The sequence below is a fragment of the Synchiropus splendidus genome, chromosome 1 (genome assembly GCF_027744825.2).
Source record: "Synchiropus splendidus isolate RoL2022-P1 chromosome 1, RoL_Sspl_1.0, whole genome shotgun sequence".
Classification (NCBI taxonomy): domain Eukaryota; kingdom Metazoa; phylum Chordata; class Actinopteri; order Syngnathiformes; family Callionymidae; genus Synchiropus; species Synchiropus splendidus.
In genome coordinates, this window is record NC_071334.1 from 31,417,850 (window position 1) to 31,438,067 (window position 20,218).

A 20,218-nucleotide genomic window follows, 5' to 3' on the forward strand; every position below is an offset into this window, starting at 1 on the left:
GTATAACACAAATAGTGAATGAGAAAGAAACACACACATTACCATTTAGAAATAACATCCACAACATAATCTGCCTGACAATGACACTGTTTTTTTACATGGAAGATAATATCAGTAACAAATATATCAGCAAGAAAATTGGCAAAAAAAACTTTTTTTGCCAACATATTACACCACAACAATAGCATTAAACTGAGAATTTGATTTACAGGTTCAAAAATAGGTAAGGCACCAAGAAGTACATGGATATCCGTATTAGCATTGGAAATCGATATTTATTTAATTCCAATGTTCAGCCACATTATTAAGCCAATTGTGATAAGTTATCCCAATTTTAAGTTTTCTGGGTGCTATTGCATAGATACTTTCCTATTAGTTAATTTCTTGTAAAAACTAAGCAACTAGAACATTTCTGTGAGACACAAAAGCTTAAAATAAATAAAAGCATCAGGGAAATACTCTACTGATTTCACTTCACTTGCTGATGAGGTGCAGGAAATAGACGTCAGTGTAAGTCCCATGCAAAGATTAAATCAAAGTCAGACACCTGTCCCGACATTACATAAAATAAGACAAGGCATTTGTATGTGCCACAAATGCCCTTTCCGCATATAAAAATGCTTGACTTGTGTGCTTACTTGATTCAGTGGGAAAGATGCTCATGAGGCGAGAGAGGAGGGAGTGCACAGCACGCAGGACCTTAGTGTTGCCACAGGTCATGCAGGCAGCAATGCCTCTTTGAAGGGGCTTGAAGTGAGCCAGGATAGCTGTGGACTGCAGAACAGTCAACAGAAAGCTGAGGATCTCCAACCCCGTGCAGATGTTTGAGATGTTGGCCTGAGCAGGCTGCTCCTGAAACGACACGCATGATATGGTCAATTTTGCATTTAGTAACAGTATGTAACAAGTTTATATCATACTTTATAAGACATTTAACCGTTGTTCAGACCCCCAAAAATCAATATACAGGCTCTGAGCCATTTTGTGAGAAAACGCCCTCAAGTGATTGCTTCTTAACCAAAGATCAATGTCCAACACGAGGTCCCGATTGTGTCTAAATTGCAAACACGGTTTACAAAGATGGCAAGGCCAATAGGATAATCCTGGGCAGATGCAGGCCATTATGGCAGCTAATGAACAAGGTGACTTCCTGTGATAAGGCCTCTGGTGCACACTGTATTAGCAGGGATTTCATTCTCGAGATGCAATGTAGACTGGAGCCTCTCGAGCCAATGTCCTGAATCTTAATCAGTGACATGCAGATAAAGTAGAAGGATAAAGGTTAACTGGTTCAGGGCATTGTTCATGACTCCAGTAATGCACAGCACAACTGGTGTTTGAGTATCTGCAAGAGGCCATTGGAGAGCTTTGTTTGTCGGAGCGGTATCCTGGGAACTGAAGCTAGGTTTGGTTTGCTCCGGTGTGACTGTGGGTTGGGCAAGACAAAGCAGTAGCTGATGCAGTGATCCTCAAAAGAGTAGAACACGACAATTGCCACCACACAGTGATAACCTTGTCTGAACAGCAGTAGCGAATCAGCCCAGAGAGATGAGCCCAGGCAGAAAGAAACTGCAGATAAGAGGGGGGAGAGAGAGAGAGAGAGACAGACAAAAAGGCAGGGATATGAAGCTACAAAGAAGGAGAGATGACAGCAGAGGGTGGCTGAGGGAAAGACTACGAGCAATGCAGACATAGTGAGTGATATCGAAGGCACACGGGTGGATATGAGGATGAAGAGATGTGGGGGGTTAAAAGACAATGGACTAGCCAATTCGGAAAGCTGCTGTTATCTCCCCAATGTCATTATTTTGTCATTATGGTGGTTGGCGTCTTACTTGGTGTACCACAGATAACGGACAAAGGAGTCGTGGGGTTTGAACAAACCAAGACGGTGTTGAAAAGGGAGGGGCTCTGGCAGACTCTTTGAGGGCAAAGTGCAACGGAGCATTCGTTATAGTGAACAGTTCCATTTTATGCATTACAATTACAGATTCAGTGATATGAAAATGACTTTAAGCTTTCTATTTGGGTTTCTAACTTAACTTTTCATTTTCAATTGCCCCAGTTATGTGGAACAGAAAACACAAAGGAGATGCGGTTGAATTAATTAATACTTGTGCATCAAAATGTAATGTAGCGTAGAATGTAAACGCATTACATATTAACTTGTTATAATTCATGATTTCCAAAAATTATTTCTTGTTTGCGCAGCAGCTACTGTTCTTCAACTGAGATTTCATTTTTCCCCTCATACTTCGAGATATTGTACACAAGCAACTAAATGAGGGAAAAAAAAAAATCACAATTTTACTCACTACTTTACTACAACAGTGACCTCAACTCTGTAGTATTAAATGTCATATCATGGTACAAGCACATGGTACTTTCCTAAAAAAAAAAACCTAAATGTATTCATTATTAATATTAAAATAAGACTTTCTGGCAATACTCCAACTGTACATGAACTTTCTAATAATATATATTTTTTTAATCAGATGTCATATGAACTGTCATGGAAGTATGAAGGACTAAAAAAAGGTAAAGTCATTGAAGATTTAATGAAAACTCCGGAACACACAAGACAGTATGCGACACTGAAATCAATTCTTACCACTGTCATGAGCAACTTGTCAAACCATTGGAGTTTGAGCTCAGCACGTGGCCACATGTCAGGTTTAAGGGCAGTCCTCATCAGATTCACGCAGCGGCGAGACAGCAACTCCCCAGGAGATCCGGCCACACTTGTGCTGTCATTAACCTAAAACAAAGTGGGGTCACACATTTTTAGAGGATGGTCACACATTGCACGACTATACCATTGCTGCCATCAACAGTCAAAAAGAGAACAAGGCTGTGTCGCTACGCCACTCCAAGGTAAAATAAAAACTGCTAATTTCATAATATAACATAACAATAACTGCTACTATCCACAACTACTATGTATGTAATTACCACAGACACCTTTGGAAAATACAAGACCATATGATGACTAAGTATCTGTGTTTGTGAAATGGAACTGATCCATCAGGAAGGCTTTATTCAACAGAGACGGTTGGATGAACACTGAAAACGGAGCTAGGACCAAAAATAAATCCGAATAAGCCAAGATGAGCAAAATCCCGACCGTCCATTTTGGGCATCTAAGCAAGGCCATCGAAGTCAGTGAGACAAAAAAGAGCCGTGAGAGGACAAAGAAGGACACCAGATGTGTCATAGCAGGACCAGAACAGTGCACATGCTAGTTGTTTCTACCCAGAGATTGATTAGGAAAGTTGGTTACCTGGCAGGCGATTCTGATAAGGAAGTTAACCACTGTGTCGGTGTGTTGCTTCTCCACAGGTTTAGTGAGCATCGTCTCTGTACCTGGCACTGACTGTGTTCGACCAAACACCTAAAACAGAGGGAGAGTATTATTTGCTTTCTGAGCACATTTTTACCATTACATTTTATCACTAGTTTAAAAAAAAAAAAACACAACCTTAAAAGGCTAATAAATGGAAATGAAAGCGCATTTACAAAAGGTTGAGAGGAAGTCTTTCATCTCAACTTCTTCTGAGGGATTGAAAAGGAGCAGAGAGAAGAATAATCCGAACAATGGACAATGTGTACTCAGTATGTACAATATGTTAGTTTTCCAAGACAGATTTCAGTGGTCCTTAATGACATGCATTTTAATTTCCAGAGCCCCATAAGTAAAACCAAGTAAAGATTCTTAGACGTAGTAAGAGCACAAATGTTGATCACTCGGTCTTTTTGACCGAGTCATCATACTTCTTTTTTTCAGAAGCCTTGAGTAAAGCAGCAGTGGGCAAGATTTGTGTGTTCTTAGTTTTTAGATTTCTCCTTGACCACCTCGGAACTGAACTCTCAGCTGTGCTGGGAAGAAAATGTCGTCTGCCTTCATTTCTCATTCCCATATATTCATCTCAGTGGCAATCGCATTCATTGTTTCAACAAAATCAGGTGTTTTTATTTCAGTTAAGAGTCTTTTCAGGGTATAAACTTCTATTTGCACAAGCCCCTTTATATACAGTATTTGTAGCTGATTGTCGTCATATAGACTCTTAACAAATGGAACACCTTAATTCAGATGAATATCAGAAGAGAACTTACTCCTTATAACTTATTCTTATTATTCCCACAATGAGGATTACTCTTTATTACTCTTTTTATAATTGTCTTGTTCTTTGGCTCTTCACTATATTCAAGAAAACTTTGTTGACAAACAATCTCACCGCTGCCGCTCCTCCAGCTGCACGGAATCGCTTGACATCTTGACCAGCAGTGGCCGCGGCAGCATCAGCCGGCAGCACTCTCTTCACTGCCCCACTGGCTCCTTCCCCACCAGCTCCTACTTCTGCATCTGACTCTGGCTGTAACAGTTCAACCAGAAATTGTAGCGCAATTAATCACCGCGATCATCTTTGGGTATTTTGTCACTCACGGATGAGAACAACCATCACTTACCTGTTGATCTTTAATTCTCTGCAGCTCCCACTTTATGACAACCTCAGCAAGATCTACTGCAAGCTTCCGCTGTTCAATCGTCACACTAGGGGTGAAGCCCAGGCGCTGCATTGCACTGATCATGTGCTGAACCAGGTGATGTCGCACGGGGTAGTAGACCTTAAATTAAAAAAAAAAAAAAACAGTGAGGACTTGATATGCATTGTGTGTTTTATTTTTATATTTGCTCATCATAGTTAAAGTCGTCCCTCCAATTACAAATACATCAGTTCAGAGAAAAACTGCAAAAGAATTGCACTTTTCACCATTAATTACTATAAAAATTCAACTCTTTAGTGCTTATCTTTTTTCTTATTTTGATTTAATGGGATTCCATTAATGACTACTGCACTAATACATAAGACATGAAAAAAATGACTTTCTAATATGTATGATCAATAAGAATAGTTAGATGAAATGTAATGTTTTTAGCTTACACTGTCATGACTTGAGTACTCTAGACTTTGCCTACTTCCTCCTTGTTTAAGGATATTACACTAATAAAAAAGTGAAATCGAATTATTTTTTTCATCCGTCTTGTGGCTTGACAGCCCCTCATATAAGTGTTTCAATGATGTGGCCAATTACGAAATAGAATTGCCCGCCCCTGATGTTGGACTGAGCTTGAAATCACAACCAATGCGTCCATTTAAGATTAAAATTAAGCAACAAACATGTTTGTGTTTTCCATACACCACTGAGCCATTGCCCTAGATTTTGGGGAGATAATGAATGCTGAGATAAACAAGGTGCATTTTTCTGAAACAGTGTGTCAAGAGTTGTATTCCCACTGACTTTCAAGGACATGATGACTTATTCACTTGAGCAGAGACACTCAAGTGCTGAGCTGAAAACTCGTTTCGCAGCATCACCAACTAAGACATCGAAGCGGATGTCTGACGGCCAGTGTCAGAATATTAAAGAATCTCACTTGGAGGGTAATTACAGTTGATAGAGCAGGACTTTGCAGCGTTAATGACAAGAGTAGCTTAGCCTTGTCCATCACATGTGCACACAGACACTGTATTTCTCCATCACACATCCACACAGATCTCATCTGCCTGTCATTATCTCCTCCCCAGTGTAATTATGCTGATGTGATTACATTAGATTAGTCATCTGGCCCAGTGAGAACAACCTGTCAGAGGGACAGAATAGAAAGCTGAAGAAAATGTCAGTCGCTTTAAGGATGCTGCTCTCAGAAACGGCAGAGAGGCAGATGTCAAGTGAAAGATTGAAAGGGCCAAAAGTCTTAATAAATGAGTATAAAAGTACACTACAAACCTCTTTTCATGCCATTATGAAATTGTGATCTAAAAATAATTTACCATTGACATTTACCAGTCACTTTAATCCAATACAGTTTGGAGAGTGTGATTTTACAGTATGATTTGAAGTGAAAATGCTCTGTCCTCCAAGAAAACATTTGGCCCTAGTTTCACCACGACAGCCATAAAATACCACGGAGACATCTCACAATCCACAAAATAGATGGTAGCAAAGTTGAGAATGATGTTGAAGATGAAAGCGAGAAAAGAAAATCTGGATAAAGCAAAGATGAAGAATAATAAAGATCAAACAAGAAAAAGATGAAAAAGAAAAGAGAGGGGCATTAAAATAATGAATGATATAGATGAAGGTGACAAAAAAAGACAATATAGATAAGTATGAGTGAAGCTGATGATAGAATGAGATATGAACTTTGAAACCAGGCAAGACAAAAAAAGATGAAAATATAAAATAGAAAAGAAAAAATGAAATAAAAATACAAGTAAGTATAAAATCCCCTATGAAAAAGAAAATAAAAGTAGAAAAATGAAAATACAAGAAAATAGTCATAAAAAATGTTCTAAAAAAATTAAGAAAGTAAATAGAGGACACAAAATAAACTAGACAAAATTGAAGTTATAAATGCTGGATATGGACTCACTCTAAAGTGCTGGACTATCAGATGCAGTATGTGGACCAGCTGCGGTACTGTGTGACCTTCTTCCACGATGATTTTGCGAGTCCAATGTGTCAACATCTGATGACCGTCTTCCATGCGAGCAGGCACTGCCGGTGTGAGGATGGCCATTGCCTGCCTCACAATAGCCCGGGCCTCCATGGTGTGGGCCTTCAGGAGACTGTGGAAAACCTAAGCAGGAGAAGAGAATAAAGCAGGTGCCTGTAGAACTTTCTTTTAAGACCACAGAGAGAGAATTCCTTCATCATATTTCCATGCTGTGTTAACATAAGTAAATCAATCATCATTTTATTCACAGAGAGGTCTTTCACACCAACATGGTTCTGGTTCTTGAAGCGGTGCCATTCAGGTCTCTAGGAACCTCATCGTTTTCTATCAAACAAACCCACATTCAGACTGGTTAAAGTGGAACTTCAGTGGGAAGGCTTTAAAAAGTATTAGTCAGGCGGTAGTAAACAATCGCGAAGCGAAACGACAAGTTACTCCGATATTTTAAAGAATTGCCAACACTGATCCAATAGAAGTAAGATGCACGCAAATGAGGCTTGTCACAATCACAGCACAGCCACGCAGATTCCAAGGTTACCGTTTCTTGCTCAGGTGATTTCATTTACTACTTATTAATTTTCAATACTAATAAATTAATTTTAGCAAGAGCCAGTTCAAAATATCAAACAAAATAATGGGCAATTTACAGTTAACGACCAAAAACATCCTAATAAAACATAACTATATACTCCTCTCTTCCAAGTAAGTCACTGTGGTATGTAACAAACAAAGCACAATTGAAATGAATTTCCACCACTTCGTCGAGGTGGTCTACTTCCTTCTCATTTTGTAAACACAGATGGAACCACAGTTAAAAAAAAAACCCAAACAACTTCGTTCCAGCCGCAAACCGACTTTTCAGGCTCTGAACCCTCTAAGGCTCTTAGTCATTTTTCATTATTATAGCACGCCTCCTCACCTGCAGGACGATTTTCTTGTGAATGGCGAACTTGGCAATGATATGTGCCAACAAGAGATGGCCACTGTATTTACAGGCAGGGTCCACGCAGGCTTTAGGCAAGAGGCAAGGCCACGCAAAGGTCATGAGGCGTCGCAGTTTACTGTTGCGTGATTTGTTGTTGTCATGGATGTGATGTGGAGCGTGCTCAACCAGCAGGGTGGAGAACTGCAGCAAGCAAATCCTCAAAGAGTCCAGCAGATCGGCTTGCTTCTCAGGGTCCAGAACCTGGTGACATGCAAACAAGACGTGGTGAGGATTTGCCAAGGAACAAAACGGTTATTGGCCTGCAGTTTATAGTTGTAACAAAAATGTTTCCACCATGACCAACTACATCTCTGGTTCAGTGAAAAATATAGTGATGCTCGGTTGGTGAACGCTTGCAACTTACTTGTCAAAAATCTGTTTAAAATCCTGTCAAATGAGAATTTAAAAAGAAGTTCTTCCATGATAATATAATATGAGTGAGCTATAACAAATCAACTTTCAAGCATATTATGGTCTTTAGGAATAAGCAAAACAAGAAGTTTGAAGTGAAACACAGAACAGCCATTAGCAGTCATTAAAGCAGTTCTTAACACGTAATGAGAACCGTGTGAACAAGCAGTGACCTTTAGCATGGTGCCATCATGACATTTTCATCTGGAATTAGCCTCTGGGCTGATGAATGAACGGCAATAGAGTGATGTTCGGGGGATTGAACAAAGGAAGGTAAAGAAGTAATGACAGTGATGAAGTGTGATTAAATAGTGTGTGGGAGTACAGTCCGGAGTGGGACCACCAAGTATTTGATTTGCCATGATGTGCTAACTGAGCAGCACACAAACACACCTGTCCGTAGCTAAATATATGTTATTGTCGCTGATACATGTGACAACTGAAGTCACGGGTTTCCAACAAAGCACCAGAAAAGCAGCTCTATCAGCGGTACCTTGGTGATGAAGACACTGGTGATGCTTTCAGGGTTGTCCCCTTCAGGGTTCGGTGGACCCAGCAGCTGCTCTCCTTCACCCTTCTCAAAACTGTACAGGAAAGCGGGGTTCAGGATGTGCTGCAGCACCTTTAGGAAAGGTAAAACAAAAGCTGTTCAGCCTCAATGACAGCATATCCTTTAAGGAGAAAAGAAGAAGTAATCATTGAAATCTTAAGCGATTCAGGAAAGAACTCATCACTTGATGGCACACAATTAGGAAACAAATTAGTCATCCACTTCACAATCTACTATAAAGTCACAAGGACAAAGTTCAGTTAAGACTGATAATAAAGAATTCATTAGAGGAAGAGAAAGAACAAGGACAGACCTCAAGCAAATCTGACCCCTAAGTATTATAATACATGCCATGACAAAGTAGTTCAGATAGCAAGTAGATTAAAAAAAATTAGACCCAGAAACCAACTTTTGTGTGACACTTTGATCCACAATATTATTTAATTCCTACTTAATTAGCGTGTAACAAACACGGTGAGCAACAGCTGCATTTATTTAGAGAGCCTGCTCTGTTAATGACTGCTCCAATTTCATCCGTCATTGAGGGGGACGAAACGTTGCACAGTGGAGAACAGCATATGTTTCCATCCTCCATTAGCTCACTACTCACACACGAAGACCCCGTGCATCAGAGACTGACTCACACCAGCAGAAACAGCCAAGACATAGGGAAAAAAATGCTGTTTTTCATCCTCATCTGCTATGAGATTCGTGGACATCAATCTCTGTACCGTCACATCGCTTCCACATGATGTCATTAGTCAATGAGAGACACATGTAAATATGTGAAAATCTTTTTCGGCAGGTGTCTTAATTAAGTCACATGCCGTTTCCATAATCTTAAGCAAATGAGTGTGATTGTGTTGCAGAACCGGCCAACAATATCACAGGAGACCGTCCCAGGATTTGTGTAACACACCACCAAAGAGCAACTGGCATATAACTTCTATGGGGAATGTGCCACTGGAATTCTGGCTTGATCGGCAGAACCAGCAGAATAGACTACAACAAATGAACTACAAGTGTTGGCTCATTGTCTCCAGGCATGCCACCGCAGCTTCACATCTCTGGTCATTACAGTCACCTCCCTATCTAGGGGGATCCCAAGATGCTCCTATAATTCCACAAAGCGGCACCTTCAAAATGTATATGTCAGGATAGGGACAGGAACGATGACGTCCTCCTGTGTCATTTCACAGCAGCATTACACTTTAGCGCAAAATAAAACAAAATCTTAATGTACTTTGAATGTGTTTCCACTGCATCAGAGTTTGTTATGTTGGGTCAGTTTTGTTTTGGGGTTAAAATTCTTAGTGAGGGGCAGAGGGGCTTTGCACTGGTGAGTTCAGTGAGTGGGAGGAGAGTGGATGCCACAGAGTGCACTGAATTGGCTTTGAGTTCTCTTAATAAAAGGCGCAGACAAATGCAAAAATCAACTGGTCAGCACGTGAAGCGCGCTTTGGTCATTGCAGTGACACCACTAAACTCATTTACCAGTCATGATTCAGGAGGCAGCACTGCGATCTATGTCTACACTGAACGGTCAGCAAGGCCAGCCATTGTGATATTTAGATTTTGGACACAGCACAATTTCCAGTGCAATGAACACCCAGCTAGTCTTGATATTGTCAATAACTTAAATAAATCAGAGCAATATATACCACGATGAAAGATAAGGCTGAACAGATAAATGGAAAATAAATCAGCTAATAAAAGTGGCATATAATTACACCACTTACCATATAACACATTTTTATAATAGCTTTCATCTATGTGAGAAATCAAATACTAGTTTGAAGAAAAAAAAAAACAAGCTGCACAAAACCTTTTTTTTTCAGAGAAGCATTTGGATGAAAAAAAAAATGCCAGCATAAGAGCATCAACAGAGTTATGCGAAAGCAGATGGAGGGATCATTTTCTCCAAGACATTGTCATGCAACACGAAAATCTAGGGACTATGTTGTGATATTATGGTAGTGAGATGAGACAAAAGGCTAGTACATTGTTTCAGCTGCTATCTAGGGAACTAAACCTCATTGTGCTATAAATATGTTACACATATTGGTCCAAGGAGTCCTAAAACACTGAGGGACTGAAAATAGAACCTCTCCCTTCAGCGAGTAGAAATAATGCTTCATTGGATACTTACACAGAAGAGTAGCTCAGGCTGTGTACCATTAGTAGAATACTAACCAACGTTGGTGCCCTTTGGGTACCAACCAGACTGTGTGCGTGCATGGTGCTTTTAGAATTGCTTTGGCAATGCCGGGGGTTTGTTTCCCCATGTAGCTTTGTTCTAGATGATGTTCCTTTTACAGCTGCTCATTACTCTGTGTATGTGCGTGTGGGTGCTTGTGTGTGTGCGTGTAAGAAAGAATAAGTCTTAATTAAATAGCAGAAAAATAGGCACACTGTTAGGGGAATCAGGTCAGGGAGCAGAGCCTGAGGAGGTCTCCCATTTTACAATCTAACAAAATGACTACGCAGTTCTGAGAAAAACATGAGGAACTTAAAACTCCAAGCAGGTCACATTCATTCATTCATTCATTCACCAACACATTATGCATCCAAGAAACTTTAATGAATATTTCCATTTGCCATCGCCACTATGTATAGACATTTGATTTTGTGGTCAACGCCAGCCAGTCTGCCAATGCATGTGTAAGTACCTTTGCTTTGAGCTCGTCGTTGAAGTGAGGATCATTGAACTCAACAAAGCGGAAGAAGAGGGCTCGCTTCTGGGGAATGGAGTAGTTCCTGGGAATTTCTTCCTCCATGTACTCTTTTAAAAATGTCATGTTGCACAAGAAGCGACCTGTAAAGGCTCGTAGCAGCTGGAACAGCAGCTCAATCTCAGAGTAGTTTCGCCTGAGAGGGAAATGAGTGAAAGATTTTTTTTTTATAATCCTCTCTTTTTCTTTTTTACATTGTCTTCACACAGTACTCACTTGCAATAGCTTAGCAGACAATATGCCAGCAGCTTGGGTTCTTTCCAATTAGTCGCAGCCATGTTATCCTTGCGATGTCTCTCCTGAAATGTCTCGCTGACCCAGACCCGTCTTAGCTGGCTCACCAGAGAGTGCTGGCCTGCCAGCCAGCCTTCATCATTTTTCACGATGATACTAATAATCTGTGGATTCATAAATATATGACACATCAGGGAAAGGGGGAAAAATTACAACAACGATCTCGGACATGTCTAGATAAAGAAAAGGTTTATGCCTTAATTGCTTGAAACTGAAGATCCAGTCTAGCAGTGGCTGTTGACGGAGATCCAGGGCGAACAGTGCCGGCGGTTCCAGCAGGTACCAGCAATGTCACAAAGCGGTTGGGATTAGATGCCAGCACATCTCTTAGGGGTTTGGCATCTTTGTGTTTCAGAAAACTCTGCAAATAAACAGACAGTAAAACAGTAAGACAAGGTGAAATATCCAGTATCTAGATGACCCAAGTGATAAATCTGCTCCACCATGAACATGCGGCTCCACTGAGGATCGTTGAGTGTGGCCTCCATCATGAACAGCTCCACCGTTTGAGATGGATGACGAGTCAAAAACTTGATTAGAGGCTCTCTAAATGGACTTCCAGCCTGGAAGCAACAAGATGAGAGGGAAAATATGATGTAGCAGAACAAAGTCCAGAACATTAAAACTAATGAATATATGAGACCTGCAATTATTAATGATAGACTGCTTATGTTGCTGTAGCAGCCTACTGAATTGATTCTCAGCTGGAGGTGGTGAAGTGTAAAATTAATTTTTAAGATTGTTATTTGGATGCACTACACCCATGTTCATTTGGGCTGGGGCTAGCCGGGTCTGCTTGTTTGCACGGTGGACTTACCATTCCACATTAACATCACAGGAACTTGCATGGGACACAACTTCATAACAGAGTATAATGCCATTAATATCACATTTGGCTGGGACACTTATAGTTGTTGTTTATTTCACCCCCCCCCCACTTCTACAGCAACACTATTAAACATTTAACAAAAATATAATAATAATAGTTCCCAGACCCAAAAGGTGAAAATGACCAGTTCTGAACATTGCAATTTAGCACATTTAATCTAAGGCCAAATTTTCACAAACTATCCGGGAGCATAGCCCCTGATCTTCTGACAGAAACTTTGTTCAAGTTTGTCATTGGATATACTCATCTCTCAAGTGCTGATCCAGCAGATCGCTGAAGCAGCTAACAATGAATCACTTCAGTATGGAGCACCTTCCCGCTAAACAAACTTGTTCAATATTGAATTGGTTTGTGTCGCACTCTTTTTTTCTGTCCTACCTCTATGAGCATGGCTCTTTCCGTTTTCATGACCACTTCCAACAAAGGCTTAACCAGTGTTTGAGGTGCCGCCGGTATCAAGTGGAAAAGGTTAATGATGGCAGAACAGATCTTCATCTCCTGGAGAGACAGTGACAAAGAGACAAGAGAGGGGAGGTGTTAAAAGATCAAATCATGTGGCAGTGCAACATCTCTCGTTTCTGGCAGACAGAACCACTGTGAAGAGACAAAGACTTTTAGTAAAACAAGTGAAAATGCAAATCGCACCGACTAGTTACGTTTGTTCCTATGGACTCTTTGAGCTACACACGCACGATATAAAAAAATCAGGGCAGGTTAAATGTTTTTTTTATCTTTGAATCAGAATTATCTTGTAAGTACAACGTCAACAGGAAACAGGGGTGCTTTTCTAAACAGTGAAGATGCAAGTTGAGATCAGACAAGATGACGTTTGATGACAAACCACATAAACACGGGCACAAAAAGACAGGGCACCAGAATGACTACAACGACATCAGGTCAACTAAGGCTTAATCTAGGACGAGTCATCAACAGAGGCCGCAATACCAGGTTACATCTCACCTCAACACCCTCCAACGCAGGCTGTGCCAAAGTGGGAGACAATGATCAGAGTCAGCATAGCAGAATGGGTGCACTTTTTGTATGTGTTTAATGTTCAGTATGGAAGAGGGAGTTGAGACAAGAGAGATAATGAAGCAGATGAGCAGGCGGAAGCGACCTTTGCAATGACCTCACAGAAAACCTTTCTCAGCAAGAAGTCAGATAATGGGAGAAGATCAAGGAACTGTAATAATAGGAAAAAAATCCTGATAATATAAGTGATAAAAGGTCATAAGGACTTGGCAACCTTAGTCAAATACTGTTATTTAAAGCTACCATCTTTTAGATCAATGAATACTTCACATCCTCTTCTTATGTCCTGTTCAAGTCTTTCTCACTCAAGTCAATCGGTTTTGGGCAAATTGACCTCAATCGCCAAGACTGGATTATCAAAGTTTATCAGAGTATGACTTACTGTCAACAGGCACAAAGGCAAAAAATAAATCAGGGGACACAAAGGGTCTATTTGCATCTAATTAAGCCACCATTTTGAAAATGGCAACGCATGAATTAACAAGGAGGGACTCGTCGAGCGGGAAGAAAAAAGTTAAGATGAATGGAGGAGGCAGATGTTTTTCCCCCCACGCTTTCCTTCTCACCTTTTCTCTGACTTTACAAGGTTATCTGTCGGGAAGATAATGAGGAGACGCAGCTCTGGGCCCACCACCGCCTGCCTGGCGCCTAATTAATCATTGATTGTAATATGGCCACGTACGACCCATCTGGGAGCAGGCCATGCTGAGGATGTTTTGACTGCATGCGACCATGACTAAGTTCGATCAAGGGCTGAGTATCTTCCCTCCTAGAGAGAGCTCTGTTTTGGAGAAGTCTTTTAAGCCTCTACAAAATAGGTAGGATTAACAGGCCAAAGGAAATGCTGAGCTTTTTAATAACAACTTTATTTACCCTTTAACTCTTAATTCTGCAATATTCAGATATGTGTTTGAATAACCCAAATAATCTTGTTGACGGTTATGTGGCCACAAATTTTCTTCTTCACCAGCTTAAACCGCTAACTACAATTCATAAAAGGCTTGTAAAAAGGAACAGCAGAATCAAAACAAGATGATATTGACTCTCTTGGCTGCTTATCTTCACATCAAACTGACTTCCATGCATCACACATCAGCTGCTTCAAAGATGGGTTGTTGAGGAACAAGTTGACATATATTGTCACAAGTAATGGTGGTAGTCCAGTTTAGTTTAACAAAGCATTTTGGCTAAAGAAGAGCAACTACTTAAAGAGGTTTTTTCCTTAAGCTGTCATGCACTGCATTCTACAAAAAGGCTGCTTCACAGCAGTCCATCAGAGTGTCTACTTGAGCTTATCATACAGAAACAAGGGGGAATAAAGATGTCATTTTAACCATACATTCTGACAAAACATTGATGAGAGTTAAATCCTAATGTAAAGCTATTGAAAAAAGGTGAGCACTTACACTTCCATCACTGCGCTGACCACCCTTATGTGTAATAACCACCACCTCCATCCACTTCCTCAGGTGTTGCTGTGAAAGAAAATGCATGACTGAACATCATCAAAGTGGGGCTGCTGATGTTGCTAGAATACAGTACAACGCAATAATAATGCAGCATAAAGATCACTTACCATCATCTGGTCACAAAATTTGTCATTGAAGGAGTTTGGGAAGAGACGAGTGACAGAGGTGAGGCGGTTCACCACGTTGAGGGTGAGGCTTCTGTAATCCCCCAACATCATCAGTAGTGGCCGCATATGCGTGTGAATTTGGTCCACCTCAATTGTCGCACCTTCTAGGAACTGGAAGAACAATCAAAGATTTATTTTTGTTTTGTTTTTTTAACCACTGTTCAGTGAGCATGAATCTGTGGTTGTTATGAGTTACTGTGTTTTCAGCATTAAAGTAGGGGCATGGCTGCTCATCGAGCTCACATCCGGACATCAGACGACAATGACACACATGCACAACTTCTCGCAGATAGACGCACGGCCTGCACATTCATTTTCCTCTCTCAGCTGGGAACAAACACTCCATCCTGTATCGATCGGGCCATGGCAACGCTCATTAGTGCAACCAGGGCAGAGATGAAAGAGTGGCGAGAGTAGAGCACGGCAAGGACCGGTGAAAGAGAAGGAAAAAAAGCAAGGTGGTGAAAAGGAGTGATGGTGATAAAGAAAGAAAATGAAGGACACCGAAATGAAAAGAGAATAAAGGAGGATAGCATGGTGGCGGTGGATGAATCGAGGAGGAAGATGGAATGCATACTTTGATAGATGCAGGCAGGGGTGGTTCATGGAGAGTGTGATGAAGTACAGCCAAGTCCATATGAAGATAACAGGGCAAGTAAAAAGTGTGGGGGCAGGATGAAAGAAGGACTTCTGAAACGGTGTTAAGGAAAGCTCAAAACAAAGACCAGATATCTGAAAAGCAAATACACTATTTAAAATGAAAAAAAAAAAAAAAACTCTACTCAAATGGAGATTCTGATATTCTGGTACCATATTAATTTTATCTTGGTAATTCAATGCTTTTTTAAGCAAATGAAATATCAGACAGCATTAACATGTAAGCCTCAAAATAGCTCCGTAGATCTTCTGAAACGGGCTTTTAGCTAGGTGGGCGTCTTGTGGATGGCCTGAACTGCAAAATGTGAAAAAATGAACGCCCAGTTTTTCCTCAGCAGGGCACCCTAAATGTTTTATTAGTGCCTGTATTAGTGCCCTACTTGTAGCGTATTACACTCCTTTCCATGGGAAGGGTGTTTCTGCTCAGTAATTTCGCTGAATATGATCAAAATTTGCATTTTCTCAGCCCTGTTGCAGCCATAGCCTGGCCTGGTTTGTTTATCAGCGTAATCTTGCAGTTATTCAGATGGCGTGAGTCGTGACACGCGGGGCATAGCAGTACGTTGTTATTGATAGGATGCCCGACGCTGCAAAGGAGGAAACAGCAGACAAGTTCCACGCTTTAAACCATTGTTTAAAGAATGAAGAATGCCAGTATCATGCCAGTGTTACCCATCATCAAGCACTTTTGCGTCCAATGTCTCTCTAACAGTTGCTTCATACACAGGCTGTTTAAAGTGGATTGGTTATATGGCCTCCTTGGAAGAGGAAAGTCAAACACGCTTACCTTCCTCATACATCCTTCTCCTGCCTCCTGCAACTCATTGTTGGTGGAGTTTAGAGCTTTAAACAGTGCGGCAATGATCTTCTCTCTTGACTGGGGCAAGTAATTACAGGCAGCAAGTGCATCTAAAAAAAGAAAACAGAAATGTATTTTACAAAAAACAAATAGCCCTGCCCCATTTATTCATAATGGGTGGACACAATTAAATAAAAGAATTAAAGAGACTTACTGAGAGCAGCAATCCGGAGTGGAACCAATGAGGGAAGGCTCTTGTAGCAAGGCAACTTCACCAAAGCTGCATCTTCTGCCTCACACAGGTTTAATAGCTGGACAAAAAACAAGAGCATATAGAGTCAATGTAGTACTCAGCCTCGACGCGTGCATTAAACATGCCACCCAAAGGAACCACGCGTCATGGTGGTATGAAGAAAAAAAAAATCTTTCTACCTCGGTGTAGAAGACTTTATGCTCCATGACATTAAGATCCATGGTGAAGAGGCGGGGCTGCAGTGTGGTGCAAAAGGTGTTCCCCTCCATCAGACCAATCTGTGCATTCGCAGGCTGATGACGTAGCAGGTGTTTCTTTGGAGGAACCATGTCCTGTAAAACCTGTGGAGAAGAAAAGTTGAAAAAGATTTAGACTAAAGTAAAACTGATAAACAGCCTGGTAGTTGTTGTTTTTTTTTTTTTTTGTACCTCTTTGTTTGGCTCCATTATGACTGTGACACTCTTGCCAGTGACTTGAGCCAGAACCTGCAATGAGTGCATGGCTTGCTTTCTGACAGTAGAGTTGGGAGAGGTAACCTCCCTCACCAAGTCGTGAGTAACCATGTGGAATGACTTGTCTTGTGCAGCAAGCAATTCCTCTGTTTTTTCTTCATCCTTCAGCGGGGTGGCACAGCGTACCAGCAACTGCTCCAGTGTGGTCTTGGCCATCGCTACCGCCCCATTTGACACCTGGACATATGTGATCAAGTCAGGTCATGAAAGCAGGGCACATGGAAGAGTTTAAAAATCAGTGCGAGTAGCAAAATATCTCACCTCTCCAGTCAAGTCCATCATGACAAACAGTAGAGCCTTGAGGAAGGTGAGTTGGTTCTGGAGAACCCAGATCAGAGGAAGCCTCTCCATCAGGAACTTGATCGACACAACACCACCCAGCTTGGCATACCAGGCCTGCTCATAGCAGCAGGCACACAGGCGCTCCACGATGTAGGAGAATAATGGAAGCTGACAAGCCTTTTAGAACAAAAAGAGTGCAATTATTTTAGTCATTATTTGAGCCAAAGAACTTGTTGAACACATCAAGTTGCATCACCATTTTAGTTAAAATCTCAACATACAATAACAGCCATGAAGGTCAGAGTAAGTTTTTAAATGACTTTTTAGTTCGAATAAAGTAAAAATAAACGAAAATAAATTTAAAAAATGTAAGGTCTTATATTTCAATGGAATACAATGCATTACTTTGTTCATTAAAAAAAAAAGTTCTAGCCCACAACCCCAACAATCAGGTGTAAAATCTAGTTTCGTTCCTCATTACGGCAATAAACGGCCAGATGGTAGTAGAATCTGCGCAACTAAGTGGAGGATTTGCCAGACAGCAAATTGAAAATATTATGGTCTTATTAGCTCAAGATGTAATCTAAAACCAAAGTACGTGTACCACACATTCACTTTCAAGGGTATATTTCTACCACAGGTTCACAATAAAGTCTCAGGAACAAATCATCAGAATAGATGTTCATTCAGATTTTTCCTGAATACAAACAATTTCCAAAGAATCCTCAAAAATCAATCAAAAATGTTCATCCTACTCCCTTTAACATTTAATATCCAACGAAGTGAATATGCTTGAATGTATGTCCACACATGGTGCGTGTGTACAACTGACATTTGATATTACAATTAAGATTATTTTTACCACATGGTTAGTTAAACCAGGATTCCAATATTGGTATGGTTAAGCAGCACCGTGGGACTAATAAAAACCATGTAATATAGATTTTAAAAACAATTTAACGCCTCTTAATCTGTTGGCTTACCCGCTCTTTTGAGCCGAGGATGATGCTGGCCACATCAAAAATAACAGCAAGGGCGACTTCTCCAATTTTACATAGCTCCTTCTCTTCATAAGCCATGCAGATAGCTATGGCATCAATCAGAACCAACGGATCCATGCCCTTGGATCCATTCTCCTCGCTGTGAAACATGGCTGTTCCTGGCTGACTACCAAGTTGGTAGCATGGCAACAGGAATGGACCTGAAAACGAAAAGAACAAATGAAACAAAAACTCATAAAAATACTTCCACAAGAAGCCAAGAGAAATAAACACATATTAGCCAGTGCCTGGACTCACCACACTGCTGAGCAACAGCCACCATAGTATAGTGGCGTATCAGGCTGGCGACAAAAGGTAGAGCACTGGGCCTGAGATCCTTAATCACTGCAGACATGAACGCCCCAGTCAGGGCCTGTTCAAAAGTTCGTCGAGCAGGTGTGTCCTGGGCTTTGTAGCGGTGAGAAATTATAACGTTGGGGATCCACTTCTCAGTAAAGCTGGTCACAGGAGTAAACAAAAGAGATTAAAGCAGTGAACTAAAACAGAAGATTGCAGCATACTGCAGCGTACACTTCCATGATGTATTGTATTTTATGACCGTATTGAGGAGAAATTCTTTCTTACTCGACAGCATTCAGAAATAAGAAGGAAGATTGATTGACATGTAAAGGTATGAATGTAAGCGGTGAGAATGCAAGTAAAATTATCATTCAATATATACTTCATTTCAATTCAAGTTGCACATTCATATGCTATTAAGAAGTGCCAGAATATCAAATCATTCAACGGTGTGAATCAAGTATATGGATTCTACTGTACATTCAAACAGACTTACTTGGGGTGAGACAGGAGCTGGTAGAGAGCATGTTTGTTGTCATCCAAACTGGTCATGGCCACCAAGAAACACTTGATGACTTCCCAGGCCTGTCGCCTGTAGTAAGGCTCAGTGTTGGCACTCTTCAGGCAGTCCAGAGCCGTCTCTATTGCCTGTGAAACAAGGTACAAACTTAAGTTCTTGATATTTTCAAATGATTCATTGTGGAGTGAATGAGATGCAAGATGGGACTCTGCACGCGATTAATTTGCAGAAAATAACAGAGCCATCTGGCCGAGTAAAGGTCATTATGATTTCAACATAACATGCTGACAAGATGACGCAGGTTGACACTAAAATAAGAGAAAATGAACCAATTATTGCCACTCAGAACAGATGGGAGACCAAGAAAGATATGAAAGAACGCATGTAAACTTAACCCTACAGACTATACAAGTCTACAAAAATAAGATGGGAATATTTGAGCAAGGAAAACGTCATATGTTGGCAAATACAGTTAGTAAAGAGAAGAAAGTATATCAAACTTTCAAAACCTGATTTTTGAGCTAGCAGCAAAACAAGGAAAAAAAGGTCTATCTCAATCTCTGTGACTGTAATGTAATCTAATCTAATTATTCAACACAAAGATGTACAATCAGATGGTGAACCAACTATGAGAGTGATTTTTTTTTTCTCAATTCTCATGTTGATCCAGGCCATTGTGGACTTGAAGCGGTGATGAAAACAGAATTATTTTTTTGCAGATAAAGCACACACACTCATTCTCACTATACAAGGGCTCAACAAAGACATGCAGTGCAGCAATACACAGAAGGATAATTGGAAATACG

General features: G+C 40.7%; 1 protein-coding gene across 4 annotated transcripts in view; it reads right to left on the reverse strand.

The window, feature by feature from the left end:
- The window catches only part of trrap (transformation/transcription domain-associated protein), a 63,690-nt gene that overhangs the window by 33,860 nt on the left and 9,612 nt on the right, over positions 1–20,218 (reverse strand). For 3 of the 4 annotated variants that reach the window (XM_053879486.1, XM_053879495.1, XM_053879504.1), the window contains exons 22-45: positions 19,389–19,540; positions 18,851–19,050; positions 18,536–18,753; positions 17,532–17,729; positions 17,187–17,447; positions 16,938–17,099; positions 16,720–16,816; positions 16,494–16,615; positions 14,990–15,160; positions 14,820–14,888; positions 13,342–13,362; positions 12,760–12,879; positions 11,936–12,055; positions 11,689–11,853; positions 11,415–11,596; positions 11,136–11,334; positions 8,410–8,538; positions 7,440–7,706; positions 6,437–6,643; positions 4,468–4,626; positions 4,236–4,373; positions 3,281–3,391; positions 2,612–2,758; positions 639–852 (exon numbers count right to left, since the gene is read on the reverse strand). In XM_053879486.1, the coding sequence (XP_053735461.1) occupies positions 639–852; positions 2,612–2,758; positions 3,281–3,391; positions 4,236–4,373; positions 4,468–4,626; positions 6,437–6,643; positions 7,440–7,706; positions 8,410–8,538; positions 11,136–11,334; positions 11,415–11,596; positions 11,689–11,853; positions 11,936–12,055; positions 12,760–12,879; positions 13,342–13,362; positions 14,820–14,888; positions 14,990–15,160; positions 16,494–16,615; positions 16,720–16,816; positions 16,938–17,099; positions 17,187–17,447; positions 17,532–17,729; positions 18,536–18,753; positions 18,851–19,050; positions 19,389–19,540 (3,829 nt within the window). The remainder of the gene's footprint in view (positions 1–638; positions 853–2,611; positions 2,759–3,280; positions 3,392–4,235; positions 4,374–4,467; positions 4,627–6,436; positions 6,644–7,439; positions 7,707–8,409; positions 8,539–11,135; positions 11,335–11,414; positions 11,597–11,688; positions 11,854–11,935; positions 12,056–12,759; positions 12,880–13,341; positions 13,363–14,819; positions 14,889–14,989; positions 15,161–16,493; positions 16,616–16,719; positions 16,817–16,937; positions 17,100–17,186; positions 17,448–17,531; positions 17,730–18,535; positions 18,754–18,850; positions 19,051–19,388; positions 19,541–20,218) is intronic. The other variant, XM_053879512.1, reaches the window with a different exon arrangement.